This window comes from Amblyomma mixtum, chromosome 10 (assembly GCF_055824585.1).
Source record: "Amblyomma mixtum isolate Tamu chromosome 10, ASM5582458v1, whole genome shotgun sequence".
Lineage (NCBI taxonomy): Eukaryota > Metazoa > Arthropoda > Arachnida > Ixodida > Ixodidae > Amblyomma > Amblyomma mixtum.
Genome location: NC_143021.1, coordinates 69,380,741 through 69,397,924, shown reverse-complemented (window position 1 = coordinate 69,397,924; position 17,184 = coordinate 69,380,741). Strand labels below are relative to the sequence as shown.

The 17,184-nt window shown below is 48.6% G+C and overlaps 1 protein-coding gene across 4 annotated transcripts in view; it reads left to right on the top strand.

Moving 5' to 3' along the window:
• LOC149326051 (serine/threonine-protein kinase Nek7-like) overlaps positions 1-17,184 on the top strand; it is a 116,087-nt gene that overhangs the window by 49,751 nt on the left and 49,152 nt on the right. For all 4 annotated transcript variants that reach the window (XM_089562923.1, XM_089562924.1, XM_089562922.1 and 1 more), the window contains 2 exons: positions 13,843-13,951; positions 15,632-15,739. In XM_089562923.1, coding sequence (XP_089419049.1) covers positions 13,843-13,951; positions 15,632-15,739 — 217 coding nt within the window. The remainder of the gene's footprint in view (positions 1-13,842; positions 13,952-15,631; positions 15,740-17,184) is intronic.

Genomic DNA, 17,184 nt, shown 5'->3' with positions numbered 1-17,184 from the left:
TTCCGCTGCGTGGCTGTGTTGCAGGAAGTATTTACGTTATCAAAGCGATAACTTTGACGCGTTTTAATGACATTTAGTTTGACATTCAGGTTAATTGTGCCGGCGCTTAGAATGCGCTCGTGCTTAATCGAATTCCGTCTTGGTGCTCCACCGCAAAGAAACTTTTTATTCAATATCAAGAATTAGGTGTGCGGCTAGTATGCAGTTCCAATTCCCATGCACTCTTATTCCTTCCTGCCGGCCATAAAGCCCCCCCCCCCCTCTTCCACAAACGGCTTTCTTGTCGCCGCGCCAGTTTATCAACAAATTACCGCTGTGAGCTCAACTGAGTCGCAGCGCCAACAGAAAACAAATTTTGTCATGGTTTATGCAACCTTGTGCATAAAAACGTACTTTCGCTTAATTTATAAAAGCTTGAATAGATATGAGCAGCTAATCCAGCTTTCACTAATTCTGAGGTCCGAAGTCGCGTTATGTTATTCAGGAGCTCTCGCCGCGTGTGAGAGCGTTGCGTAGGCGTTTGGCTAAGTGTGGAAAATGTAATGAAATCGCGCATATTTTCCTATGAATAATGTAGATACCGCACCGCTGCGGTGGCTCAGTGGTTACGGCTCTCTGCTCTGGCCCAAAAGACGCGGGTTCGATCCCGGCCGCGGCGGCCGAATTTCGAAGGAGGCGAAATTCTAGAGGCCCGTGTACTGTGCGATGTCAGTGCACGTTAAAGAACCCCAGGTGGTCCGGAGCCCTTCACTACGGCGTCCCTCATAGCCTGAGTCGCTTTGGAACGTAAAACCTTAATAAACCAAACCAAGCTAAGGTAGATACCAACAGCAGAAAGATACTATAGATAAACCTTTACCCCCCAGATACCTCTGACATGTGTGCGGAAAAAGCAGCTGAAATTGGTAGCGGTCGTGCTTACAATCCTGTGCATGAAATGTTCTGAATGGGAACAAGAGCAAGCTCAGCGCAAGGATGCTGAACACGTACAGGTGATCGAAAACACGCGCTCCGTCGGGACAACCTTCAGTCTGCAGCTCGCCTATCCAGTTACTACTCCACTGAGTCAAGTCAATAGATCTACATTCTAATGCATAATATTATCATAGATGATATCGCACGTAAAAGGCGACAACAAACGACACGACAGCGCAGAAATCTGCTTCGAAGTGCCGGTTTCCAGTCTGTACACTACCTGGTTGACTACCCTCGGATGTCACGTTAACGAGTAACTGCGCACAAGATAACCGCAGCACTGTCTGGAAGAGGGCAAATGTGAGTAGTGACGCACAGCACACACCCTCATACGTTAGCTGATGGAGCACAAAACGGCAGAAGCGAACACGTAAACATGCGTTCTATGCGCGGCGCCGGCGCGACCCGCAGTCCCTCGGGCCGCGCGCGCCGACAGATGGCGACTGGCGTCGAGAGTAGGCGCGCGTCCGCAGCCTGCGTGCGAGGGTAAAAAAATCTGGTCTATACTTTCAAATAATGTCTCTCTTTTAAATACGGGAAAAACCACATATTGTTGCCCAAGCTCAGAAAAAATGAGCTTTCTCGATCTAGCCTTCGCATCACCATTACTTTTTAACGATTTTAAATGGGATGTTTTAAATGACCCTCTTGGCAGTGATCATTTACCTACTGTCATTAGGCTCTCATCGTCTACTCCAATCATCCCCACAAGACCACGGCGCTGGAAAATTCACCTCGCCGACTGGTCACTTTTTACAAGAAATGCCACTCTGGAAAATGAATTTTGTGACCACCTCAGCACAGATGAAATTAATGAGAAGTTTACTGAATGCACAATATCGGCCGCAACACTCGCTATACCACAAACAACAGGACTTGCACAAAAGAAACACAAAGTGTGGTGGACACAAGAATGCACATTAGCAAAAAAACAGCAAAACAAAGCCTGGAGCGCTGTCCGTCGATATCCCACTGCAAGAAGGCAAAAGCCAGAGCGCGGTATGTGCGAAGAAATGCAGAGAAAACCTCTAGGCAGAAATATGTCTCCTCAATAAACAGTTCAATAACATCAAAGAAAATTCACTGGTGACCATACCCCTTTCACACTTCCGCTCTTGACAGCACCCGGGACACAAACATCGTTAGAAGAACAGGCCAACATATTGGGCGAGCATTGTGCTGAGATCTCAAGCTCCTCCAACTACACAAACACATTTCAGAAATACAAAGCAATAGCGGAAAAACAAAAATTCCCATCTGGAGCAGGTACGCACGAGGATTACAACCAGCCTCTCACACTGCAAGAATTAAGTGAGGTATTATCTTCTGGAAAAGAGACAGCACCAGGCCCAGACAGTGTGCGTTACGCTATGCTTGCACATCTCTCCGGGGCTGCTGTAGAGGCACTGTTGAAATTCTTTAATAAAATATGGGTAACTGGGAAATATACCTGACGAGTGGAAAAAAGCAGTCATAATACCTTTTTTGAAACCAGGAAAACCACCAACAAGTCCTAGCAGTTACAGACCAATATCCCTCACCAGCTGCATTGCCAAATCTTTCGAAAGCGTAATAAACATTAGACTGACTTTCGTACTTGAATCTCGGCAACTATTAGACGTACATCAATGTGGGTTTAAGAAAGCATGCTCGACCACAGATCACCTTGTCCGCCTAGAAAACACCATCCAGGAAGCGTTCATCCACAAGCAGCACTGTATTGGGGTCTTCTTCGACTTGGAGAAGGCCTACGGTACTACGTGGAAGTTCAGCATCCTCCGTGACCTAGCAGAGCTAGGTATCCGCGGCAGGATGTTGAACTACTTGAACGACTTCCTGGCTAACCGCACATTCCGAGTCCGCCTAGGAGCAACTCTCTCCATGACTTTCACCCAAGAGAACGGCATACCTCAGGGGTGTATTCTAAGCACAACACTCTTCATAGTAAAAATGAATTCCTTAGCTAATGAAATACCCAAGTCCATAATGTATTCGGTTAATGTAGATGACCTACAAATAGCATGCACATCCTCCAGCATATCAACCTGTGAGAGACAAATACAAATCACACTAAATAAACTAGGTGCTTGGGCAGACAGAAATGGATTTAAATTTTCCCCTCAAAAAACAGTAGCTGTTCTTTTTTCATTGCGACGAGGCCTGCAGGTCGATCCCAGTCTATACCTGAATCATACTGCGCTACCAATTAAACAAGAACACAAATTTTTAGGCGTAACTTTCGACAAGAAACTCACATTTCTACCACACATTAACAACCTTAAAAAGAAAGCTTCTCAAGCCCTCAATATCTTAAAAGTGCTCTCACGGAAACGGTGGGGGTCCGATAGAGCAAGCCTTTTACAAATATATCGCTCTCTGGTGCGCTCCAAGCTGGACTACGGGTGCATAGTATATGGTTCGGCAAGAGCATCCTACTTAAAAAGATTAGACCCCATTCATAATCTTGGTTTGCGCCTATCATCTGGAGCATACAGAACATCACCACTAGCCAGCCTTTACGTTGAAGCTAATGAGCCCGCTCTTGAGGATCGAAGAATCGTCCTTACATGCACATACGTTTTAAAAATCCGTTCTCTTCCGAAACATCTCTGCCATCCAGTTGTCACCAAGTGCCCATCTAAAAGATTATTCATCAACAAACCACATTCTATCAGACCATTACTATTGCGCTTTGAAGACAAATGCGAAGAGCTAACAGTACTAGATGCCCTACCGAATATTGCACAAAGGAATGAATATTTGCCACCACGGTACAGCCTGCCTTCAGTATGTGACTTCACAATGACACATTTAGACAAAAAGCAAACGCCAAACGAGTGCATATTACAGGAATTCTTTGCACTGCAAGAAAAGTATGCCAACTACATTGAGTTTTGTACCGATGGCTCAAAAACAGAAAGTCACGTTGGAAGTGCAGTAATCCAAGGAAATACTAAACAGATAATGCGACTACCAGAATGCACATCAGTTTTTACTGCTGAGTGTTATGCCGTCTTTGTAGCTGTAGAAAAAATAGTAAGAGAGAACATCAGAAATAGCATCATTTACACCGATTCCCTCAGTATGCTCAAAGCACTGCACTCCAGGAATGCTGCTGAACCCATAATAGGAAGCATCATACATAACATAGTTAAAATCACAAAACAAAAGCATAACATTAAGTTCTGCTGGGTTCCTAGCCATGTTGGAATTGTGGGCAATGAGAAAGCAGATGCATGCGCTGCACAAGCCCGGAATGGCCAAATAAAGCAAGTGAACATACCGCACAGGGATTGCTTAAAGTTTATCTACAGTAAACTCAGAAATAAGTGGCAGGCAGCATGGGAAGAGCACGCAAAAAACAAATTACATTCTGTTAAGCCCATTTTAGGGGAATGGCAATCATGTAGGCATCAAGAACGTTTTACCGAAGTTATTTTATGTCGGCTCCGCATTGGACACACCCACCTCACGCACAACTTTCTGCTAACCAAATAAAACAAACCTCTCTGTGAAATGTGTGGTGCTGAACTAAACTAGAGAACTAAGAAAGAAATATTTTACAACATTTTACAGGGAAAGCATCCCATTACACCCCATGTTACTTTTAGGTGATCGAGCACTGGTTGACATCTCATGTATTTTCAGGTTTCTCAAGGAAGCCAGCGTTTTAAACAAACTCTTCACCTTTAACAAAAACTCTAACCTTCTGTTTGGCGCATCATAGCCTCAGTTGCTTTTGCGCCATTAAAATCAATATAACTAACTAACAACCATTAACCGCCACCTGCCAGGGTGGCAGGGTGGGCGGGGACTTTAAAGGGAAGCTGAAGAGTCTTTCAAATTCATTAAGATGTTCACGTGTGGATGTGTGAACCTTATAAATCACGGGGGTGAAATTTTTTTACAGATTCATTCGAGCGACGTAATAGCCGTTTAAAATTGCGCCGTAGCTCTGCCCCCCCCCCGCGCCGAGCGCTGCTGATGACCCTGACGATGCTAGCCTAAACCGGAAACTGCGGAGTGGTGACGTAAACACCGGTGATCCGTCGCTTCGCAGCCTCCGCGACCTTGCATGCATGCCATCATAAGCTGCTTCAAGCTACTGTGTGTTCCTGTATTTGTGCGTTTTTATGTTTGTGGTGAGGTACAGAGACACATGCAGCATCGAATGAAGTGGTGGACCCAGCGGCCTCGACGATGTGGTGTTTCATTATTTCACTCAAAATAAGAAGCTCTCCACGAAGTGAGTCGCTGCTGTGAAGTGAAGGGATTTCAAGCCGTCAAAGACAACAGTGCTATGCTCTGACCACTTTTGTGATGAATACTATCACCGGAGCCTGTCGACAATGCGTTCACTGGGCCTGTCAACAAAGTCAGCTCGACTGAAACCCGGCTCAATACCGTCTGTCTGTTTTCTGATAATTTCATTAATTTCTTGCCAGCAGTAGCAGTCTTCTTCATTCTCCACTGGAATGCAGTGGACGCAGGAACAGCTGTTTTGAATATAGAGTGTTTACAATGGCATCACTCAACTGCCAGGAATACATTTCTAATGATACACGTAGTCGTAAAAAATTGCCGACTGCCGCAGGGCTTCATGCATTAATAATAATATTGTCACACTCTACCAGCGCTCCCGTGCGGTTTGTCTTCGACCTTTGTCGCGCGCCGGACTTCGTCCTCTTCTGCTCGGTGCTAGGGTCGGCCGGCTGCGCTCCGCCCAGTGTGCTCGCCAGGGACAGAACGTTCTACCGGCGCCCGTGACATTTTGGTGGAGGTGCGGGGTGCGATCCATGTACGAAGAGGTCCCAGGAACCTCCAGCGCTCCGCCACACCCCCTGGACACGACACCTGTCCACAAGTCAAGCCGCCGCTTGAAAGGCTTAGCTCCCGAGTACAAACCCCTCACCGCGCCATCCCGCACGATGACCTCTACGGTGGCCAGCCAGACCTTCCAGCCATCTGTGAGTTCGCCACCGCTACTTCTTCATACGCCTCGCACGCCTGCGTCGTTTCATGGTGACAAGTTTGAGGATGTGGAGGACTGGTTGGACGGGTATGACAGGGTTGCTGAATTTAATCTGTGGGACGAAGACCGCAAGCTTCGGAACGTTTTACTTTGCCCTCCAGGACGCCGCCAAGACGTGGTTCGAAAACCACGAGTCCGCCATCCACACCTGGCAAGACTTCCGGCGGCAGTTGCTGCATACCTTCAGCAGCAACGAACGGCGGGAGCGTGCTGAATTGGCCTTGCAATCGAGGGCGCAGCAGCCAAACGAGAGCGTGGCGATGTTCGTGGAGGACATGACCCGGCTCTTCAACCGCGCTGATCCTTCGATGTCTGAAGCCAAGAAGGTGCGCCATTTGATGCGGGGAGTGAAGGAGCAATTGTTCGTTGGGCTCGTGCGCGATCCTCCGGCTACAGTCGCCGATTTTGCGAAGGAAGCGGCAGGCATGGAGCGCGCCCTGCAACAGCGGTTTGCGCACTACGGCCGTCCATCAAACATAACTGCTGTGGAGTGCCACATTCCGAAGCCCGGGGATGAGAACACCTCCCTCCGAGAGCTCATCAGGAGCATCGTGCGCGAAGAGCTGCAGAAGCTTCGCTCTGTGGAGCAGCCTCCTAGTGTGACCGCCATCTCGGATGCTGTCCGTGATGAGATACGCCGCACGGTGCAGCCCATTCCGCCTCCCCAACCGCCAGCGCCCTATGTGATGACATACAGCGAGGCATTGCGAAGTACTGCGCCACCACCGCCGGCGTTCTACTCTCCTGCCCCTACCACGCCGTCCCGCCGATTCCCGTATACGGCAGCGCTGCCAGACGACCGCCCACCCGTCACGAAGGCAAACATGTGGCGCACACCGAACAACAGGCCCTTGTGCTTCCACTGCGGCGAAGCAGGCCACATCCGTCGTCACTGCCCGTACCGCCGGATTGGCCTGCGCGGCTTTTCGCCAGACGCACCCCTGCCACACTATGGTGAACGACCCCGCGAGATCGATCAATACCTAGCGGCCAACGTCCCACCTGCACCCACTGCCCAACGTCAGTCCAGGTCACCGTCACCTCGACGGTTGTCTTCACCAGCCCGCCAGTCCTATGTCCGGCAGTCCTCCAGCCCTCGCCGGGAAAACTGAGTACGGCGACCCCCGGAGGTAGGGCCGCCGTCACTGGACATAATGACGAACATCCTCCGCTCACCGACGTTAGCATGCCACCCGACCTCCGACCTCACGCCGCTACGACCTTTCGACGCCCAGAGACGTCTCCGCTTGACGCACCAACTCGACCGCGAGAACGATCCCCAAGTCCGACCACCCCCACACAGCGTTTTTCCGAAGGTGACCAAGCTTCGGCTGAAATCCCGATCATCGTTGATGGCCGCCGCGTGACTGCTCTCGTAGATACCGGCGCCGACTTCTCCGTCATGAGTCGTGGTCTGGCGACTGTCCTGAGGAAAGTCCTGACACCTTGGCCTGGAACGCACATCCGGACAGCTGGAGGCCATCTGGTGACACCGCTAGGTGTCTGCACCGCTAGAATGGAGATTCGCGGTGTAACCTTCATTGCCTGCTTCGCTGTGTTGGCTCATTGCTCGAAGGACCTCATCCTCGGGTTTGATTTTCTTCGAGAACACGGTGCGATAATCAACCTCCGCGAACTTGTCGTGACGTTCTCACCTCAGTGTGCCACAGCCGGCAGAAGCGAGCCCGACAGGCCTGTTTTTCGCGTGTGTGATGACAATGTCACGCTACCACCACGCTCCAGTTTGTTTATTACGGTGGAATGCTCCAACCCACGCACGCCTCACGGGATTGCGGAAGGTAACCTGTCGTTACTGTTGAGTCAACAAGTCTGCGTTGCGCGTGGTGTTGCTTCCCTCCGCGGAATGCTAACGCAGCTTTTTGTTACCAACTTTAGCGCCGAATACCGCCACTTGCCGCAAGCAACAGCCATAGCCTATTTCGATGAAATTAGTGACTCAGTCTCCCACTGCGCCTTGACCCTCAACGATACCCATGAATCGACGTCTGACGCCCCCGTTCTGACTGACGTGAACCCCGACCTAACCGCCGATCAGAAACACCGCCTCCACATGATCCTCGACTCTTTTCGTGACTGCTTTGCGACCACTTCTAAAGTTCGGCAAACATCGGTCGCTAAACACCGCATTGTAGTTGATGAAGGCGAGAGGCCTATACAACACCACCCCTATCGAGTGTCTCCGAAAGAAAGGGAGGTGATTCGGAGGCAGGTTGAGGAAATGCTCCGCGACGAGGTTATCCAGCCGTCAACAAGCCCGTGGGCTTCGCCCGTTGTGCTGGTCGCCAAGAAGGATGGCACTCTCCGATTCTGTGTCGACTATCGTCGCCTCAACAAGATTACTAAAAAGGACGTTTATCCGTTGCCCCGAATTGATGACTCATTCGATCGCCTGCGTCATGCCCGCTACTTTTCCTCTCTTGATCTACGCAGTGGGTACTGGCAGATCGAAGTCGATGAACGTGACCGTGAAAAGACCGCGTTCATAACCCCCGACGGTTTGTACGAGTTCAAGGTGCTCCCCTTTGGCCTGTGTACCGCTCCTGCCACCTTTCAAAGAATGATGGACACTGTCCTGGTTGGCCTCAAATGGCAGTCATGTCTCGTCTATCTTGATGATGTGGTTATTTTCGCTGCGACCTACGAAGAACATCTCAAACGCTTGAGTGCAGTATTGACGGCAATCCGATCAGCCGGTCTGTCTCTAAAACCCGAAAAATGCCACTTCGCGTACCAACGGCTGAAGTTTTTGGGCCATGTTGTGACACCTGAGGGCGTCAGCCCCGACCCTGACAAGACGGCCGCTGTAGCTGCGTTTCCGACTCCCACTGATAAGCGAGCTGTGCGCCGGTTTCTTGGCCTCTGCGCATATTACAGACGCTTCGTGCAAGACTTCTCCAGGCTGGCTGAGCCTCTCACACGGCTGACAAAAGACGATCAGCCTTTCGTCTGGGCACAGGAACAGCAGGACGCCTTCGAAAAGCTCCGCGAACGCCTACAAACAACGCCCATTCTTGCCCATTTTGACGAGGAGGCGGACACGGAACTTCACACCGATGCCAGCAACATTGGCCTCGGTGCAGTCCTCGTCCAGTGGCAAGATGGTGTTGAACGCGTGATTGCGTACGGCAGCCGCACGCTGTCACGGTCCGAGGCAAATTACTCAACCACTGAAAAGGAGTGCCTAGCTGTTGTGTGGGCGATAACGAAGTTCCGGCCCTACTTGTATGGTCGCCCGTTTCGGGTCGTGAGTGACCACCACTCACTGTGTTGGCTCGCGAATCTTAAAGACCCCTCGTGCCGGCTAGCTCGTTGGAGCCTTCGCTTGCAAGAATTTGACGTTACAGTTGTCTACAAGTCGGGCAACAAACACAGCGATGCAGACTGCTTGTCCCGTGCTCCTATCCCGTCCAGCTCTGATGACCTCGAAGATGACCCTCTATTTATTGGTGCTCTGACCACGTCCGCCCTCGCTCAACAACAGAGAGACGACACGGAATTGCGCCCACTCATCGATTATCTCGAGGGAACCGCCTCGTTACCACCTCGTCTATTCGCGCGTGGCTTGTCGTCGTTTTGCTTGCGAGATGGCGTCCTCTACAAACGAAATTACGGCCCGACGGACTCTGGTTACCTGCTCGTGGTTCCAACGGCGCTCCGCACTGACGTTTTGCAGGCGTGCCACGACGAGCTTCCTTCCGGCCACCTCGGATTTTCTCGAACGATGGCACGAGTTCGTCACCGTTATTACTGGCCCAGGCTTTCTGCGGCTGTCAAGCGTTATGTGCGCACTTGCCGCGAGTGTCAACGTCGGAAGAAACCACCTTTCAAGCCGGCTGGCTTGCTCCAACCCATTGCTCCGCCGAGAATTCCTTTCCACCAAGTCGGCATGGACTTACTGGGCCCATTTCCCGCGTCATCATTGGGTAACCGGTATATTGTGGTTGCCACCGACTACCTCACCCGGTATTGTGAGACGAAAGCCCTTCCCCGCGGTACTGCTGCTGAAATTGCTGACTTTTTCATCATCAGCATAGTCCTCCGCCATGGCGCCCCTTCTGTTGTTTTAACTGACCGAGGCACAGCGTTCACTTCCACGCTTACTCAGGAAGTTATGCGGCTCAGTGGCACAAGTCATCGTAAGACCACAGCTTACCATCCTCAAACCAACGGCCTAACCGAGCGCCTCAATAAGACTATCGCTGATATGATTTCTATGTACGTCGACGATGACCACAAGAACTGGGACGCAATACTTCCGTACGTCACGTTTGCCTACAACACTGCCCTTCAAGAGACGACGGGGTTCACGCCATTTCGTTTGGTACACGGTCGTGAAGTCGTGACTATGTTGGACACGATGTTGTTGCCCGATATTGCGCACCCATCCGTTGCCGACGCTGATGCATTCGTTCGCCATGCAGAAGCTGCCCGCCGGCTGGCTCGGCAACGAACCCGCGTGCGGCAGGAAGTCGATGCTCACCGCTATAACCTTCGTCATCGCGAAGTCATTTTCCAGCCTGGAGATCAAGTGTGGGTTTGGAGCCCCATCCGTCAGCGCGGTCGCTCCGAGAAGCTTTTGCGCCGTTACTTCGGTCCCTACGAGGTACTCCGCAAACTCAGCGACGTTACGTATGAAGTGCTCCCGCAAGGGAGTGTTCGTTCTTCAAGACGCCCGCCGACATCCGAAATTGTGCACATCGCAAGACTCAAGCCATACCATGCCCGCTAGAACAACTCTCACCACGTTCCGCGCACACCCGTGGCTCCCCCTCAATCTCAGCCATCGAGTCGATGCCTTTCCAGAGGGGAGGGGCAATGTCACACTCTACCAGCGCTCCCGTGCGGTTTGTCTTCGACCTTTGTCGCGCGCCGGACTTCGTCCTCTTCTGCTCGGTGCTAGGGTCGGCCGGCTGCGCTCCGCCCAGTGTGCTCGCCAGGGACAGAACGTTCTACCGGCGCCCGTGACAATATTATATAATTGTGCGCCAAGTGTGCTACAGCCAGCCCTGCGATTCGTCCTGCTCGGTTGCAGCACGAGTCCATCTGGTTAGTGAAAAAATCACTTGTCACTAGATCTGAGAACAGGCACGATAAAAGGGGCTGCAAACGGATGAAAATATTCTTACAAGGACTTGTAGCATGAGCAAACTCGCCTAAACAAGGTTTTTAATTTACTGCTAGCTCCCATCTTGGCACGCAGAATGGAAGGTGCACGTTTGTCACCTAGATGAGTTCTGTCGCAAAGTGCTGTGAACTTCTGTTTTACACGTGTGTTATGAACCGAGCCGACATGCAGCGACCATGAAGCATCCCTTTAATGTAGATATAAAGACAAGCGGGAATTTCTCACCACTTATGCGGGAGAACATCCCGTTCCTCTTGTTCGTAACCGCTCCCACAGCTGTGACAACCTTGCGAAATACTTGCAAAGACTTCATCTTTGAGAACCAGGCATTGGCGTAGCAAGTCGAGCATACATCCATCTGTTTCTCCGACCACAAAGCTTCCTTCATGACAATCTAGAACTGTCTGTGGAGTGTTTCTTTAAGAAGGATATGTGTGTGAAAAATAACAAGTTGTCTGTAATTGTACGTACATGTCTTGCTCAAATTCTTGGCCTCAATCTATCGAAAAGTAGAAACAGCTGATGAGCTGCGCTCAAATTTCGCATTAGGAAAGAACGCAATCGTCGGCAATTTTTTTTTTTTCGAGGCCAGGACGGGAGTTTTGCGGACTAAGACATATCGAGTTGGGTACCACGAGATAGACACGTTGTGGAGAGGGGGAGGAATCAGCTGAACACACTGGATGCAGTACAGGGCTTCTTCACCCTGCAAGTGAAAGCAGTGGGGCTGATTTGTTCAAAGCATTGAGGTTTAAGGACAGTGAGGGAAAAATAGATTTGAAGCAGGCAGAAGTAACCAAGCGAAGGTTATCTGACTGGTGGCGTTAATCAAGACAAGAGTGAAATTTCACGAGCCATGGTTAGTTGGCTTGAGCCGCCGCTGGATTTAAAGTTTTTCAGCCTCATCCACCCACCCACCCACTTACCCATCCATCTCTCCACCCACTTACCCATCCATCTCTCCACCCACTTCTCTATAAAATCAAAACAGTTCATTGCAAATGCCTAATTTTGGTTCAGTATATTCCCACGATAGACAAACGATTGGCCTTCCGTCTCTTATAGCTTTGAAAATGATGGTACTATTGTAACAAAAAATCTCTTTACCAGCACTTGCCGACCAATTTATTTCATAGGCATAACCACCATAGTCATGATTCAACTAATCTTTGAGTTTCTTTGCCAGTCTAGGCTTTTGGGGCTTGCTGTGCTGTACAGAGCAAACGCCAGTTGGCTCCTCTCTTCAAGGTAGCCGCCCACAGGGGAAGCTTGGCTGCTGCAGTGCTGCCACACCCTCTTCTGCTGACATCCGTGGTGCCTCTTGTGTGTTGAGGCATTTTTTCTTCTCCCAGATGATGCGAATGAAGGGCAAACATGGAGGCTAAGGTTGTTGGCAGAAATGTTTTCACTCCCACTGAATTCTAAGTAATGCTCAGCTTCAGCCGTTTCAAGTGGCATTGCGTCCACAAAAAAGGGGGCCTGGCCACATGCTTCCTCCTTTTAAAAACTGTTCTCCCATGCAGGAAGACATTCATTGCTAGAAAATATGCGGAAAGGAATGCTTTGAGAAGTGCAACAAAATAATGTTGTTTTTTTTTTTTTTCAGTTTTTGCTTACCTTGTTTTCTTAAGCAACTCTTTAGTCAGTAATTCAGAAGCGAACAAAGCTGTTGTATTCTGAACCAGAGTTACCATACTGTACTCTACCACTAGCCTGTCTGTTAGTAGGGCCAACATACCCTGCGTGAGTAAAGTAACGGACACCCAGCATGACATGTGCATATCGCTTCAATAATAGTTAAGGTATGCAAAGGATGCTGTGTAATGAACAGACTGTGCTCAATATTTTAAATTGCTCATCTACGACGACATAAGATAGCTCAGTATGGGGCACTAATGCACAAACCAGCCTGAGTAAAATACGAGATCTTGCAGGATAAGGCTATACGCGTCGTTCATACCAATAATCACCAAGTGTGCATCTATTGCATCAGCTCAGTCATTCCCACAAGCCGCAATATTTCATTGCTCTAGCAGATTGCTAAACAAGCACCCTTCCTTGTGGGGAGTTGGGGACTCACTCTCACCTCGTTCGTGGACAATGCACTGCCCGGCATTGCAGCTACAATTTCAGCACTTTAATCTGCACCTTTTCTCTCTCTTTTTTTCTCCTCGTTTTCTCGTGTCGTATACCTTATTAACATAGGCAGTATCGCCATTTTGTGTTTACATTTTTAAGTATTTCTGGAATGACACAAGCAGGAGCGTGGTTCTTGTCAGGCCAGCACTTCCGTTTCACCACAGTGCTGAATAAGTCCTTTTCACTGAGCTTGTTTTTCTTGGTTCATATTTGTTTATGCAAAAGCCTTGGAAACATTCTGAAACAGGACAGTGGAGATATTATTAGAGTATACTTTGTGGACCAAAATTATGTGTGGAATTTGAGCTATGTCATTTTGGCCATTTTCCTGCTGAAAAGTATGGTGGTATTATGAATAGACAAATTCTTTCCTTGGTTTATTACTTGAGACTGATCTCGCTATTGTGTAGAAATGAGGATATGACAGCACTCAGTTTCTCCTTCCAGCATTTAATGTAGAAACTGTGCAAGAATAGCAAAGAGCCACTGTTATGGAAACGTTCACCTCTCTGCATTGTTTGCAGAAGTGCGCTTGTGTTTTGTACTGTAGCGTTTCAGGCGGTCGGGCAGGCTGATCCCGGAGCCCACCATCTGGAGGCACTTCTCACAAGTGTGTGCTGCTCTCAAGTACATGCACCTGAAGAGGATAATGCACAGAGGTGTGTCCCTCACCTGACGCTCTCTGATAGGGTGGGAGAGGGACTGCCCTTCCAGCCCCTGTATTTGATCAAGGTGGAGACAACTCACCACATCAAACACACTTGTGCCAGGAATGCCCTCTCTCAGATGGAAACAGTGTCAACAATTCTTCAGTGCTGACAGCCCATGTGCCGTATCCTTGGCTTCGTGAAGTGCATGCTCCACAAGTGACCTGCTTCTCTTTTTCTCTTTTTGCATCGGCTCTAGTGTGGGGGGGAATTGGGCACATTTTTTCAGATTGTGTTCAGTGTACACAGATGGTCTCACTTCATTCTTCTTTTTCCGGCTTCTCTAAAAATGAAAACCAAAGTTGTCGGGTATGGCACTCTGTGGCATGGGAGCTTCTTGGAAGATTTTTTTCATTCGAAAAAGGCATCAACAGGTATCAGTGAGTGGCCAGTGTGCGTGAAACAAAGAGCAAAATTTAGCCCTGGCAGTGCATGTTTGATGACGTGATTGATGCAGTGTATAATTACAACAGAGTATTTATGTTCATGCATTCTTTCTCAATATACAGTTGTTAGTGCTTGTTCCCGTTATGTGATGTGTGCTTTGTGTTGCACTGTAAAGCAGTCCATCTTAAATCGTGAGTCAGATAGCCCTCAAACAAGCACTGCTGAGATAAATCGGTCCTTGTAATTTCCCTGCCACAGTGGTGTTGGTATACGGCTACCGGGCTGCATTTAGACGGAGGTGAAACGCAAATGTGCTCATGTGCTGCGTGATGTCAGTACCATAAAAACCCACATATTATTGTAATACGAGTTTTTTTTTTTTTTTTTTTCAAATTTCCACCTCATGTAATATCCGGATGCAAACAATTTTTTTGTCCCATATCTGCAGTTCCTCATTATTGAGTGCAGTGCTGTAACTCTTTATTTGGTGCTTGCGCCACACGCGTCGTATCTGGCGCACCGGTGCACACAAATAATCGGAGGACGTTCGGCTTTTACGACTTTTGAAATGTCCTGGAGCTGAATGTCTTTCCTTACTCGCATTATACGCTGATGAAAACTTTTTTTTTCCATTTTTGCTATGTGGGTCTGTATTATACATGGGTAGTCCTGAGCCGTACACTACGACGTCCCTCATATTCCATGTGTTACTGTTATGGTTGTGTAATTGAAACAGGATTGCTCATTTCATTGAACTACTTTTCAACTTGCAGGAAAGAGTGACTCTCTCTGAAGTGTTCGTCCATTTCTTGCACTGCCTTCGTTAGCGCATGGACACAGCTGGAAACAAATACAGTGGCTTTCATTAAGACGAACTTGCCTAGTCTTTCAAATCACGAAAAATCGCCAAAAGTATCATTTTTTTTTTTTCAAAATCATGCCTCCTTTTCTGTGCTGCCTAAACTTGCGTTGCTGAAAATGCCACCGGAGGGAAGTGGTCTAGAAAAATGAGAGGGACATGCTCAAACTGCATTTGTTCTTTTTCTTTGTTGGAGCCTGCTTTCATTTGACCTTGCTGCACTCGCATGTCAGTTATTTAAGAGAAGTTGAGCAGCATTCGCTTACTAATCTAGTCTGGTGGCCAGTGTAGCCACGGGCAGGATGATTTATCTCTGCATTGAAACTGAGCTCTGTGCAGCGCATTGCAATAACTGCTGGTGACGGTCCCTGGTGGATGGCTTGCAGATGTGAAGCCTGCCAATGTGTTCATCACTCGTGACGGCATGGCCAAGCTGGGAGACCTTGGCATGGCGCGCTTTCTTAACCTCCAGAGTGCTGCTGCAAACACCATTTGTAAGTGGCAGTGCATGACGCTCTATTTTGTCTGATGTGTACTTTATCTGTTACCAAGTTTATTCTCGAGAATGCCTTGTGCATGTTCATGTCTTTTTGTTTTGTTTTTTAAACTGACCCAAATGTGCACTGTTATATAGACTGGCAGCTAGTCTCGGAGTTATCTGTCTGTCTCTTTTAACCGCATCTATATTCTGTAATCAATCAAACTTGTTCATCGATTGGACAAAGGAAATTGTCGACTGAGTAATTTTCCAAATGCTAGTGCCAGCAAGGAATTGGAATACTGCTGTGACTTGCCAGGAAAGTGACTTATTATGGGTCTTATTGAAAAAAAAAAGCCTATAGTGTAAATAGTGACATTACTACTTCCTCTGGCAGGTACTACAACTCATTACAGTAGACTCACAGTTATATAAACTTGGATAATTCACACTTTCAGTTATTTCCAACAAATTTGAAATTTCCGGTTTGCCGGGCTATGCATTCAGTGCATTTTAAGCCCGCTTAATGCATACAGCTGTTTCAGTTAATTCAAAATTTACCTTGTTCTAGAGCCCCAGCACACGAAAGAGTGGTGGCCAAAGTTGGATACGTTGGGTCAGTGGCTCTGGTCACATCTCGATACAGCGAGCGATCATTAGATATTCCTCCGACCCGCCGAAGCTGTGGAGGGCCCGCATACTGGTCATGATGTGACTGTATGGGCACTCATCATGAGCTGTTTGCAGTTTGTGCCTTCTCACTTGTGAGGCTGTCATGCCCCGCCGCGGTGGCTCAGTGGTTATGGCGCTCGGCTGCTGGCCCGAACGACGCGGGTTCGATCCCGGCCGCAGCGGTCCAATTTCAGTGGAGGCGAAATTCTGGAGGCCCGTGTACTGTGCAATGTCAGTGCACGTTACAGAACCCCAGGTGGTTGAAATTTCCCTTCACTATGGTGTCTCTCACAGCTTTGGGACATTAAACCCCCAATAAACCAAACCTGTCTTGCCATCAACACTCTGACCAGTGTGCACATGATAGAGCATTGTTGGAACAATTTTCATTGCCACAGTTCTCACCGAGAAGCCGACGACCATTGGCCATTTTTTCAGCGATAAAATTTTCAATAAAACTTCGGTTGGGGCTAGTTGGTGCAAGATATCCTTATGGTGAACAATGACCACTAACACTGGACAGTCCACGAAGAGTGAAACACAAGGACAAGTGCTACAACTGTTCAGGCAGACCGAAAAAAGTCATGGCTGCCAAATTAGAGACAAACCAGACAACCTTAGTTGCATGCACCATCAGATTAATGTGTCCCTTCCCTCTTTCATGTGGAAAAACTTACATCGGGCAGATGTGTTAATGAGCAACTTAAGGAGCATGCACTAAATGTTAAGAATGAAGATGACAAAGGTGCACATCTTGAGTCACATTAAGTGTCATTGCAGCAGCAGTTG